The sequence below is a fragment of the Ambystoma mexicanum genome, chromosome 1p (assembly GCF_040938575.1).
Source record: "Ambystoma mexicanum isolate Mex_15411 chromosome 1p, UKY_AmexF1_1, whole genome shotgun sequence".
In the NCBI taxonomy this organism is placed as follows: domain Eukaryota; kingdom Metazoa; phylum Chordata; class Amphibia; order Caudata; family Ambystomatidae; genus Ambystoma; species Ambystoma mexicanum.
The window spans coordinates 146,898,242-146,911,979 of record NC_090921.1 but is presented as its reverse complement, the minus strand read 5'-3'; the positions used below and the strand labels follow the sequence as shown (position 1 = coordinate 146,911,979).

General features: G+C 47.7%; 1 protein-coding gene across 1 annotated transcript in view; it reads left to right on the top strand.

Annotated features, from left to right (window-relative positions):
- Positions 1–2,055, top strand: part of LOC138567296 (uncharacterized) — a 129,147-nt gene extending 127,092 nt beyond the window's left edge. The window contains exon 5 of the mRNA XM_069645355.1: positions 1,746–2,055. Within this exon, the coding sequence (XP_069501456.1) occupies positions 1,746–1,753 (8 nt within the window). The 3' untranslated portion in view covers positions 1,754–2,055. The remainder of the gene's footprint in view (positions 1–1,745) is intronic.
- The last annotated feature ends 11,683 nt before the right edge of the window (positions 2,056–13,738 follow it).

The following is a 13,738-nucleotide window of genomic DNA, read 5'->3' as shown; positions in this document are numbered from 1 at the left end:
GGGGGTTCGCCTCGGTTTGCCAGAAATACGGGAGGGGGCCTGGCACTGCTTTGTTGCATGGTGATGCCTCACCCAGAACTCTTATGAGATATGCTAAATGGAGAAATGGTGCAACACCCCAGTCTCTATTCTTCGTTTCACAAGCTGAACGTACCTTGTTGAGTTGCGCTTGGTCACCTGCTCATTTTCATTGCAGGGTTGGCTCTGCAAGCGTTTCTCTCCTCGGTTACACTGTAATCCCTTGGTTGCTAGGCATTTGGATATGGCGACATAGCCGCGTATTTCCTTTTGATGGTCCCGGTGTGGGGGCCTGTGAGCGTCGGGTTGCTATGCAACCTAAGATGGCTGCCAAGCAAAGGAGGTTCCAGGGTCCATTCCTCGGAACCCACTGTCAAAAGTGAGCGCTCGGAGCCGGGGTGCGCTGGTGCCTCACTTTCGGACTGATGCTCCCCGTGCCTCCCTATGAGGCGGATGAGGAGGGGACTTGCCTCTGATGGGGTCCGATGACAATGAGGAAAGGAACAGAGCCTCTGCTGTAATGGGAGATGGAACAAGCTCCTGTTGTGCGGCTTGGGGCAAGAAAGGTGTGCCAATTAGGAAAATTGCACACGTAAGGATCTCAGGGCGTCTGTTTTGGTACACCACCTCGTCGCCAGTGAAGGATGTCCACGCAGGAAATGCAGGTAAGGAACACCGTTTATTGCTGGAAACTGATCTCGGCCACCCAGCCGCCTATACAACATGAACTGAGAAAGAATGTGGAACCCTGGATGGAAGTCAATATACCACGGTTCCCTTACAACAGTGTACCAGTGCTTCTGTGCTGTGTATTGGTTATGTAGCAGGCGATCACGTGAGTTCAATGTGCTCCATATCACACATTCCCTTTGGCGGACAAGCCTATAATATTCTGTTCGCCATCTTGGATTTCTACTTGTGTACACGCGCTGTAGAATATGGATCTGGAACTCATGCCTGAGCTGGGCCAGCAGGGAGTTTGGCTTTGGCTCCCAGGCTGCGGTGCTCATGAGGGCATCTTTTTGCAGATCCTGATTGGCAGTACTTTGCTTTCCTTTTCGCGGGTCCGCATAACCACAGCCATGGTGAATACTTTTCCATTTTGTAGTTTGGTCGGTGGGGGAGTTGGTATGTAGTGGCAACAAGCTGCTATTTAGGAGAGAAGCCGATGATACTGACTTTGGCTGACGTCATGAGGGAAATAGTATATCCGAGGCAGTAAGTACATATGTTAGGCGTTGACACTTCCCCCACACTGCCCTTCCAGCATGTCCCTTTGATAGGAGCCGGCTTTGCTTGAGCCATACGCTGCAAAACCTTCTTTAGTGCCCTCCTTTTTTTGGCCTGGCTGCGTATTAGTACAGGGGTGGGTGTACGGTGTTACATTTTTGATGACGTTAAATTAGAAGGAGCGCTTTGTGACAGTGTTGAGGGTGTTTCAAAGGCGTATGTGGACCTCCAGTGCCCCCCCTAATCGTGCCTTCATAATGATTACATGCGGATTAGATCATCTTTCTTGCTGACCCCTACATCTCTTTTACACTGTTGCGATACCCTCATTTCTGATAATTTCACCTACGCATGTTAAACCTATCAAAAGATTGATATAATCATTTGTTTCACTGTTATTACCATTAAATGATCAATAAAAAGCGTATCAGGAATCTTCTGAGATGAGAGCCTGGAGCGGGCACCAGCACTAAAAAGAATGTGTTATGTCTTTGCAGAGCTCTGAAGCACCAGCATCCCAGAGAGACCTCAACAAGGGTTCCCAAGAAGAGCGCGACAGGCGACAAAAGAAACGGTGGGAAGAGAGCAAGAGCCACCCGAATGGGATGAAACTGGTGTAAGGGAGTCACTGCCAAGTATGGGCATGTAGGCCCAGCGGTATCGCTGCAGACTATACTTAGAGAACGGGAAAAGAGAAAATGGCCTGTCTGAGGAAAGGTTGGGCAGGATAGAGATGGAAAGAGGACAAGGAGAGGCAAATGAAAAGGTTCTCGTCGGTCTTTTGTGTCTTAAATTTAGATAATAAAGTTCTTGGCTCCCTTGCTGCTCCTGGTATGTTATCGATGTGTCTGTGAGCTAGTGAATTAATTTGCAGTTGGAACAAAATGCGGAACCGCTTCCTTCCAGCGGGCCAATTGCGGTGCCTTGGAGGAGCTCTCTGTGGGTCCAAGTGCGGGGTGCAGCAGCTCAGGAATGAGGTACATTGTCTGAGATGCAAGAGGAATATTATACAGTATCAATAATGAGGGGTGTTACAAGGTCTGGAAAAGATCCGGGGCAATGCTAATGTCAGGACTCAGGGCTAGCTAGCCTTTTGGCTGTAGCCCCTGCGCTTCTATCCGGAGCTACAACCAAAATACCTGGGGTCATAGCCCCCTCGCCGCCCCCCCCCAGCAACGACTCTGTCAATAGTGTGTGCTGCAGACAGGAGTGCAACATTTTACCCAACGGACAGTGTGCAAACATTGACCCTTGTGTTGTCATGGAGTTTATCTTTGGGAGCTGCACTAAGTAGTATATGTTTTAATGGCATGCCACCTTCTGCCAAATCTAAAAATTAATGGAAGGATTTTTAAAAAATTAATCACAGCCACTAGCATTGCTCTGGCCGACCCACCATATCATAAATATTTTAGCCAGCCAGTGCCATTACAAAATGGCGTCAGACATTTCCGATCTAGTCTTGGAGCTACGCGCAATGGAAGTCATCCTGCTGGAACCGCAACGCCATCTCCCTGCACGGGATGACAAGCACCCCCAGCCATGCTTGGTACTTTTTGGGCCTATTTATAGAGTTGCTAAAGCCCCAAAGCCTAGCAGCCATAAAGGACCTGCCACGCACAGCATCTATTTTAGGACATCCTCACTTTTCCCCTCACTCCTACCCATGTGTCCTTCTCCCCACACATTCCTCATCCTCACTCAACAGTTCCTCGCTCTCCACCCATCCTTCTCACACGTCAGTCCTCCTCCTCGTCTCTCCTCCGACCTCATCACATGCTCCACATTTGAGGGCATTACCGTGTGTCCTCCTACCATGCCACCCATGGTTCCTCATTCCCCCTGCTCAGCCATCAGTTGCCATCCATCTCATGCTACAGGGCGCAAATCGCAGGTCAATGTCTGGAAGAATTTTGAGAAATAACACACAAACCCAATGCAATACCATCAGAGTATGCTATTACTATACACTGTTGCAGGAATACTGTAAAGTACCACAATGTCCAAGAACGCACATCACATTAGTATGAAATCAGATGAGCCAGGAGGGTGACCGGGAAGGAAGTGTGGGCTGGAGAACTGAAGATGTCCTAAATTGGCCTCCATAGTGTCAATTTTAGAACATCCTCATTTCTCCTCTTCACACCTTCTAATAACTCCTCAGCCATCCTCCTCGCTCTTTAGTCTTCACTCTTCTTCCTAAAACCTCACTTGTCTGTAATCATTAGTAATAGGAGTGAAAACTGATGTTTGAGAAGGGGAAACAAGGCTGTCCTAAAACGTACCATAACCGGAGTGGTCATTTTAGGAGAACTTCATTTCGCCCCGTCTCCCCTTCTCAGTCGCCCTCCACGCGTCATTCTGTTATGCGCCACATCAATGCACTGTATTCCGGCAGTGTGCATAGTATTATCTTTCAAAGGTATCAGGTAATATTATCCCCATACATAATGTCACCAGGAAAAGGTTGTGGCGGCATCATATATGGTGACCATATATAGAGGGTCAAGGGAAGCGGGGATTGCAGCTGTCCACCGCTCCCCTTGAAAAAAAAGGGAATTGGGGGCAACGGGGGTGTAATAAAATAGATCATGTTAAATGGAATGACGTCCGTGCAAAAAAAAGTTAGTGGTGTGTCATTCGCTCAACGTTTGTGTTATGACAGAGTCGCATTGACTCGCGGAGGGCGAGCGCATGCGCAATAAGTAAACTAAGGGACAATAACTAATACCCCTAACTAGCGTGAGAAGGGGGTTTAGATTCTATTAAAGACAAGGAGGCAAGTATTATGCATTACAATCTTTACTCTGTAACCACTGCAGCAAAGAAAACACTTTTACAAACAAAAAGTTTGAAAAAGAGAACTAAATAGAGTTCAATGTCAATGTAAGGGGGGACTCCCCAATCCATCATGGAGGACAGGTCATGCCCTGCCGGAGACCAATGAGCAGGGACCCGCTTCTATACAAGTCCTTTACTCCAAACCCAACTCCTCTTTCTGTAGCTGTCATGAACCAGACGTTCACTGCACAGACCAGATGATAAATGATGAAGACAAAATCCAGCGAAGCTCCCGGATCACGCACTCTCCACATCTTGTAACTGTGACCAATGTTCCTGAACAGAACATCTCAGCCCGAAGCTGTAAGAACAACAAACTAAGAAGGGTGGGTGGATGGGAAGAACAACAAGCCAAAGAATGTTCTCTCTTGAAACATCTCTGTATAGGCGAGTTATAAATGCCATATCATATCAAGGGTGGGTGGGATAATACTCACCTCCTTGTCTTTAATAGAATCTAAACCCCCTTCTCACGCTAGTGAGGAGGATTAGTCATTCTATGGCAAGACAGGAGGATCCTATTATGCACGTTTGAAGCCCTTGCATCATATTAATTACAACATGATCATATAATAGTGACAGTATAATAGAAAGGAGATAAAATGTATAAAATGTTTCTATTTAACCAATCAACTGATTGCAAAAAATCTTCGCTCGGCTAAGTCCCCCCAGGAACTGTCTTAGAAGGCATAACAATCATAACTGCAAAGAGCGAGTAAGATGTGCCAACTCCACTATTCCTCACAATAAACCAAATAAACCTGGTTAAAAAGGGGGGGGGGGACAATTGACAAAAGGTCTTTCCACGGACATTGCAGGCAAAAGGCATTAGGAGTACTAAGCTCCTCTGTCTTCAACACAAAACCATTAAAACACTTAATGTCATACCATTAACTGGTAAACCTAGATAGTAAACGTAAGAAGCTAAACATTTAGTCCTCCTGGGAATAAAGAAAAAATACCCCCTCGAGTGGTAAACGTTTTGTTGGCCCCATCCCATGTATTGATAAAAGAAAATTGTATTAGAAATCAAGACATATCACATGGCTACCCATGTCCTGCCCTTAACTACCCAATTGCCCCAGTCATATGTAATACCTGTATACCATTGAACCTTTTCAAACCAAACCACCAGAAATGTATTACATCTACTGGAGGCAGTAAAGGGATGGAAGAGTTGAGCCACAAACCTGAAACCCAGCAGTTAGTTGCTAAAAAGTATCGTGACTAAGAAGAGCCCAATCAGGGAACATTGATGACACAGACATTCCTGTGAAATCCTTGAAAACACCAGGAAGAGCTAGATCCACCAGGCCTTAAAGACGGAGACCCTTAATGATCAGTTGTAGGGACCTGACGAGTCATAGAGAAAACTCAGGAGGAGAGAGACAAACCGTATGCACCACCAATTCCAGAAGCTGTGAAAACGCACCTGACAAGGTCAAAAGGGGGAAAAACAGATGCTAGCATTGCTGCCATCCTGAGTCCTTGAACAGGGACTCTACTAACATGACAATAGGGAGATTAGAATTACATAAACCTGCCCTTAAGTGACAGAACTTGGCAAGAGAAAACTTGTTTTACATCCCGTCGCCCCATCATAGTGATTCCTGAACTCCCCTGCTAGATGTTCTAGGTGCTCGGACTTTATTCCCTCCCCTATGGTTGATATATCCCCTAGAGGAAAAATAGACCAAACGAAGGAGAACACACTAACATCCACCTAGACGGGTGAGGGCAGGAGCCCCCCCAGCCCCCCAGCCCAGCAGAGGATCCAGCCGAGGACCCAAGCGTGCTATCGGAACAGGGCCTGCCTGACCCTGTCCACATAAAGTGCCTGACTTGCCCATGCCGGGCCCTTCGCGGCACGAAATTGAGGCTGAACCTCGATTTCACCAGGAAGAACCGCCGGCAGGCGGATCGCCGGCCAGCCCGAAGGCCATACTAAGGCCTGTTGTGTGCCCCAGGTCCCCCACTTCTAACATCCACCTAGAGGGGTGAGGGCAGAAGCCCCCCCAGCCCCCCAGCCCCCCAGCCCAGCAGAGGATCCAGCCGAGGACCCAAGCGTGCTATCGGAACAGGGCCTGCCTGACCCTGTCCACATAAAGTGCCTGACGAAATCGAGGCTGAACCTCGATTTCACCAGGAAGAACCGCCGGCAGGCGGATCACCGGCCAGTCCGAAGGCCATACTAAGGCCTGTTGTGTGCCCCAGGTCCCCCACTTCTAACATCCACCTAGAGGGGTGAGGGCAGGAGCCCCCCCAACCCCCAGCCCAGCAGAGGATCCAGCCGAGGACCCAAGCGTGCTATCGGAACAGGGCCTGTCTGACCCTGTCCACATAAAGTGCCTGACTTGCCCATGCCGGGCGCTTCGCGGCACGAAATTGAGGCTGAACCTCGATTTCACCAGGAAGAACCGCCGGCAGGCGGATCGCCGGCCAGTCCGAAGGCCATACTAAGGCCTGTTGTGTTCCTGTTAGGAGCCAGGGGCCATGAACTCTGCCCGTTCTGCTCCAGGTAAGCTAGTGCTGCCACATGCATAACACCATCTGTTGACCAGAAGCATCTAATTCACAGCGCATTACTTACGCTCCTGTCTAAGTAACGTTGCCACCCCGCACGGCTGCACATGCCTATGCTGTCCTTGCCTATAACGTGCCACTCGGATACCTCGCATTTCATCTCCTGACTCAGACTGTAATGCCTGCCTAATGCCATCTTGTATCTAGATGACCTTATACTGTGCCTAGTAAATTGTGTTGCACTGCTGCTGGCTGCCTAATTGTGCCATTTCGCATCTAGATGTCCTTGTACTGCGCCTATCCTCTTGCTAAATTCGAATCTAGGCACCCTTGAACCTATGCATTTAATTTGCGTCCCATTGCATTGTTAATGTATCGATTCATGCTTGCATGATCTGATCTACACCCGTACCCACGATAACTACCATAGCTGTGTCCACTTACTTAGACCCTAGTTTTCTGGGTGCTACTTATACCCAGGTGTTCATGGCTCACCTCAGCGTGTTGTGCCTTACGGTCGCTAACGGACCACTTTAACTGTGTTGTGCCTTACGGTCACTAACGGACCACTTTAACTGTGTTGTGCCTTACGGTCGCTAACGGACCACTTTAACTGTGTTGTGCCTTATGGTCGCTAACGGGCCACTTTAACTGTGTTGTGCCTTACGGTCGCTAACGGACCACTTTAACTGTGTTGTGCCTTACGGTCGCTAACGGGCCACTTTAACTGTGTTGTGCCTTACGGTCGCTAACGGACCACTTTAACTGTGTTGTGCCTTACGGTCGCTAACGGACCACTTTAACTGTGTTGTGCCTTACGGTCGCTAACGGACCACTTTAACTGTTTTGTGCCTTATGGTCGCTAACGGGCCACCTTGATTTGGAGTGCCCTATCATCATTAACAGACCATGCACTCTAGCCCATACTGTGTTTCGTGAATATCATGCCCTTTATCACTAGGCGCAGCCCCAGCTTCAACTAGCCACCTGCACTACACTTTGCGTCACCCTAGCCAGACATCTTAGCGAAACAAGGGAAGTAAATTGCATCAGCGCACCACACCAACTACCATGTGCAGAAACTTGACCTCCCTGACCCTCCTAGCTACAATCATGACCTTTGCTACCCTCAGCTCTCGCCCCCCCACAGATAGAAACCTGAGACTCAGGGCAAGGCTACCCTGCATATACAAACCTAAAAGAAACAGTACTAACAATACTGCTAGATTCCCATCTATACAGACACACATGGATAAGCAAACTCTAGCTACGACACCTTTAACTCCAACCCCAACTCCTACTCACCTCCACCAAAAGAAACGCCGGAGTCAAAATAAGCATACAGATACACTTGCAAGTCATCCTATTCCCAACAACACCCTAACTCTTACTGGATCCCTTATCAATGCCAGATCCATGGTAGCTCATGCAATTGAAATTGCTGACAAACTAAACAACAGTAGCATTGACTTCCTTGCCGTAACTGAAACCTGGCTCCATGAGGCAGCAGGACCCTCACTGATGTTAGCCATACCTGACAACTACCAGATCCACAGAGTAGACAGACCCAATGCTAAAGGCGGTGGCCTAGCAATCATCGCGAAAACCACCTTGCCTATCCGACTCACCACCTCACACCCCTGTGCTTCCTGCGAAGTACTCTCAGCAAAAATGCAACTCTCCAACAACCGCACGCTAGCCATTCACCTGATCTACAGGCCCCCAGGTCCCCTGGGAACCTTTGAAGATGACCTTACTACCCTCATAGCGAACAATACCCAAAAACACTCGCAAACGCTACTGATGGGCGACTTCAACATCGGTTTCAATGAGCCAGGCAATAAAAATGCCCTTTCTATAACATCTATCCTAAATGACCAAGGCCTTACCCAAAGGGTTCTCTCCCCCACACATGCTAAAGGCAGAACCCTTGATTGGGTCTCAGAACTCAACTGTAACATAGTCATCACCTCCATCACCCCTCAACTATGGACTGACCACTTTCTAATAAATTTCACTGCCACACTTGACCTCCCCAGCCCCAAAACTATCAAAATGATACCACCACTCCCTACCAGAAGTAAAAAAGATATCACTACAGAAAAACTTATCCCCCTCCTCCTGCCCACTATTAACGGTCTGAAGGACAACACCGACCCAGACACACTAGTAGACACCTTTAACAAAGCTATGTCTCAAGCACTAGACACCATTGCACCTGCAAAACTACGCAAAGCTAAGCAAGAAGCCCACCTCAATGCCTGGTTCACCCCCCAGCTTAAGGACCTTAGAAAGCAGAAACGAAAACTCCAAACCATCTGGCGTAATTCGCCCACCAACGACAACAAAGCCAAGCTAACCCAAGCTACAAAACATTACAAGTCTGAAATTATCAACACAAAAAAAAACCTATTCAATGACAGAATTACCAATGCTAAATCGAATACCAAGGAACTATTTGCCATCCTCCGGGAAATGGAATCCCCTATCCAACCATCTGACACGGTCCCAAAGGACAAGATATGGTGCACTAATATACAGAATGCCCTATCAAACAAAATCTCCACCCTCCAACTTAAAATAATGAATAAAAAAGACACCCTCTCTCTTACTGATCAACAAGTGCCTCCAGTAACTGAACCTATCACTATCCCCCCTTTTAGCTTTAAACCCATCTCCATCATTGACACTGAAAAGGCTATCCTCTCACTGAAGCCCTCTAACTGTAAGGGCGACAGCTGCCCAGCTCAAATAATAAAGGACGCTGCCAGAGACTTAGCCCCTTTCATCTCGAAGCTTATCAACTCATCCTTCAAATCCAACACAGTGCCAGCCAACTTAAAAGAATCCTGGGTCCTCCCCCTTCTCAAAAAACAAACCCTCGATCCATCTATCCCGACTACCTATAGGCCTATCACCACGGTACCCTTCCTACTAAAAATTATCGACAGAGTAGCCTATCTCCAAATTCAAGAGTACCTAGAAGCTAATCATCTTCTAGGCTCGCGCCAATCGGGCTTCCGCCTCCTCCATGGCACGGAAACAGCCCTGCTAGATCTCAAAACCAAAATGGAGGAATTTAAGGATAATGGGAAAACAGCGCTGCTACTCTTACTGGACTTGTCAGCAGCTTTTGATCTGGTGGACCATGCAGTCTTATGCAACCACCTCAAGCTGGCTGCCAACTTCACAGGAGACGCTATAGCATGGGTCCAATCCTTTCTAGCCAACCGGACTATGAGAGTGTTCTCCTCTTCCACTTGTGCTGACCCTATCCAAATCACATGTGGAGTCCCACAGGGCTCCTGTGTCTCACCCACTATGTACAATATCTTCACCAAGCCATTGTTCGACAAGTTGGACAGACTGGGCGTCACCTACACTAATTACGCAGATGACACCCAGATCCTCATACCCCTTTCGGGCAACTATGAAGTGGACTTGGCTCTGGTGAATAAAATTTACATCCTCATTCAAGCATGGATGGCCACACATGGCCTCTGCCTGAACGATGATAAAACTGAAATCCTGCTCCTCGGTTCAGACCACAAATTATCCAAACTCACCCCGGACTATACCTCATTTAACATTGATAACAATACCATCAAGGTTATGCGCGAGGTCAAAACGTTGGGTTTTTACCTCGACTCAGCTCTCACCCTCAAAAAGCAAGTGAACTCCCTTGCCTCCTCAACCACCTACACGTGTAAACTCATCCGTGCCGCCAGACCCTTCCTGTCCAGTGCCAGCTGCCTCACCTTGGCCAATGCCCTTGTCATGTCCAGACTGGACTATTGCAACGCCTTATACTCAGGTGCCAACAAGTCGGTCACTGACAAACTCCAGAGATTACAAAATAACGCTCTTAGAGCAGTTCTGAACATCCCACGCAGAGAACATATCTACAAACACCGGACAGAAGCCCATTGGCTAAAGATAAAGGACAGAATCCTACTTAAAACTATTTCCCTCACCTCTAAATGACTTAACAATCAAGCACCCCCCTACCTAGCGGAAAGAATCAACTGGAGACCCTCTAACCGACTGACGAGATCTGCCAACACCTTCCTACTGGAAGTCCCCAGATTCAAACTTACCACAGCGGGCGGTGCTAGCTTCCCAGTTAGAGCTGCACAATCATGGAACACACTCCCATCCGACCTTAGATGCCCTTTACCCTACACAAGATTCAGATCCTACGCTCCCAAATGGCTGCACAACAACGACATGCAACGACCCTCACCCTAGCGGAAACGGTACAACCTGTTAAAATGTTACTCTTATGCGCTTAACCCTGGTATTTTATATGCATTGTATCACCCACTGTAAGTGACCACTGCTTTGCTGTGTTAGCCTGTGTCAGGCATTGTAACTAAGTTTCGAGTCCTCTTGTACTGCTGCGCCCAGATGCCCACGGGCTCGGAGCGCATTACCAAATAAATAAACAAACAAACAAACACTAAATTCCATAGTCTTGAGAAACATTCTAGACGACAAAAAAAAAAACTGAGCGCTAAACAGTTAATATGAAGTTGCTTCCCGGAGGAGGACTAAACTCCGCCTGAGTAAAACGGAACTATCCTGGCACCCCAGCACTCTGTGCTGGCACCTTATCCCAGAACAAACTCCAGAGGGAACCAAAAAGAGTCAAGCCACTAACAAAGTGTCTCCCTGCCCTCGAGGAATCGCACAGACTCACTCTTGCGTAGGTGATTAATGCTGAGGCATTGTAACGCCCTGTGATGGAGAGGGCTGCAATAACCTGGATGGAAGATGAACACCACTCCCAGTACCCTCTATCCTTCTGAGGGAGATCCTTCCTTCCCAGAGGAGGAGAATAAACTCCTTCCACTTACCTAAGAAAAAGCCCTGCCACCCAGAAGGAGAAGGAGGCAAAGCACGTGTCCACATTGAAGCTCAGAACTTGAGCCCTCTTTAACAAATATATACTCTTGCCCTTATAACCAACCCCCATGACTGTAGGGGGGTTGCCCTCTGACTCCACTGGAGACTGGAAAAATTGAGAATACTTAACCAAATACAAGTATATCATCCAGACCTCTTAGGACCTGAGGTGAGCCAGCAGCGGCACCGGTAACCTGGTGATAAAACAGAAAATTGGTGAAAAGAAAAGCAAACAGACGGGAGGAAAAATGCCAGTGCGAGCTCTGTACTGGTCATGAGCTAGAATTCCTGCTAAAGGAAAAAAACAGAAAACCATCAGGTGTTCTTCCCAGAGGTGCAACCTCATTATGCAATCCACCCGAAAAGAATGGCGGAGGAAGAGGGGAGGGGGCAGAGGCCCAGGGATAATTATCGTACTCAGTAATTGAAAAGGCTGTGAAGGGATACTGGGACCACCGTCCCTTCAAAAGTGAGGCTTGGACCTCTGCATACATGAAAGGCTGACTAGCTTTACCGGACATCAGGGGAAAATAGAATGAAAATAAACAGCCATCTGCAAACTCCAATGAGAAACAAACTCCCTTGAGAGCAAAAACTGGGCTTGTATTCCTCGAGCAGAGGAGAAATTGTATACACGCTAGATGTATTAGCGGGGACAGGCAAAGCCCTGAGAGGAACAGCTATAGGGCGGGCTCTAGAATGTTACTTTATTTGGTCACTCTTCCCTCTGATACCCATAAGCGTTACCTAAACACTGTATCAGGGTCGAACCTGGGTTGCTCAAAGTTGTCTTGCATTCAAGACTAAAGAGAAATCACCCCATCGTTTAAGGATGGGTAATTGGTGTTGCCAAGCAGGCAAACCCCATCTGCACATCAAGCCCCGCAGCCCTACTCAACACACGGTTACCATCCCTCCAGACCTCATCTACCCCCTATTTTGGGGTCTTTCCCTTTCCTGGGCAAAGACAAAATACCAGGACTGTTTAACAAAAGAAACAAGGGTGGGGGTCTAATATTTTTAATGCCTTATGAAGGCGAGTAGAGTAGAGACCACCAATTATATGTATAAGAAAATGGGGACTGAGGGAGCAGTAACAGAAAAATGTAATCCAGCAGGCCAATGAGGAACAGCTCTATGCTAATCCCTGACCTCTTCTTGGGGAGGAGAAATGCCTAAGGAAGCGGACGGACTGAGTTGTCCTATAATTAATTAATATATGGGGAGCTTTCACCTTAATGGGAAAAGGAGGGGTGCCGACAGAACTTTATTTAAAAGGGCTAACGTTGGCGTTTGGGTGATGATTAAAGGAAGGTAGGGCTCCTCCTATGGGTCTGTTAACGACCACCAAACACTCTTTTCTTCGAAGTACTAAACACTAATAAATAAATAATAAATACAAAGTACTACTTCTAGGAAGTGGGGTTACGCCCAAATAGAGCTCCGAACCCTGGACCCTTGTAAAAAGGCAGATACTTACTGGGCCTTCTTGGCTACTGCCAACCGGAAAAGCATTAATGTGCTTCACACACCTTTTAAAAAATATATTTAGCAGAGGAAACACTGAGCGAGTGCACCTCAAACTGCTCACCCTAGCAGGGTGTGGTAACCAGCAGTACACGAGGGGCAACCTCGCACTAGAACGCACGCAAAGCCTGCAACCGAGCAGGTTATGGCACACGCTCAGTGAAGGCAAATCACCTATGTCATATGCAGCGCTTCAACAAAGCTGCAGACTGGCAGCGCATCAGGCTATTGAGCAGGCAGGTCATCGGCCAAAATATACATTTTAAAAATGTTATTGAAATATCAAATTAAAATATTGAATTAAAAAATATATATACACATAAATATGTAAACTGCACATGGCGAGAAACAAACCCAGGTCCTCCTGCATGGTAAACATGCAGCTAAATCATTGAGCTAACTCACTTCTGGGCTGAAGCAGAAGCTTCTGCTACATTTCAATACAATTGAGGCCTACCCTGACGGACAGAAGAAGCCTACAGCACCTGGTAGTCCCAGGCGTCTCCTAAATCAAAAAAGGCCTGTGCGCCCCGGGACTGAAGCAGACGCTTCTTTCAGGCCGGCGCGCATTGGGAGCGCGAGCTTGTAATTGTAGAAGTAACGCTCCACGCCATCGCCTGCCTAATGACAGGCTGTGCAAACCCACGCCTAGAAACGAAGGTTGGGCCGAGCACTGGAGCTCTGCACGGCACTG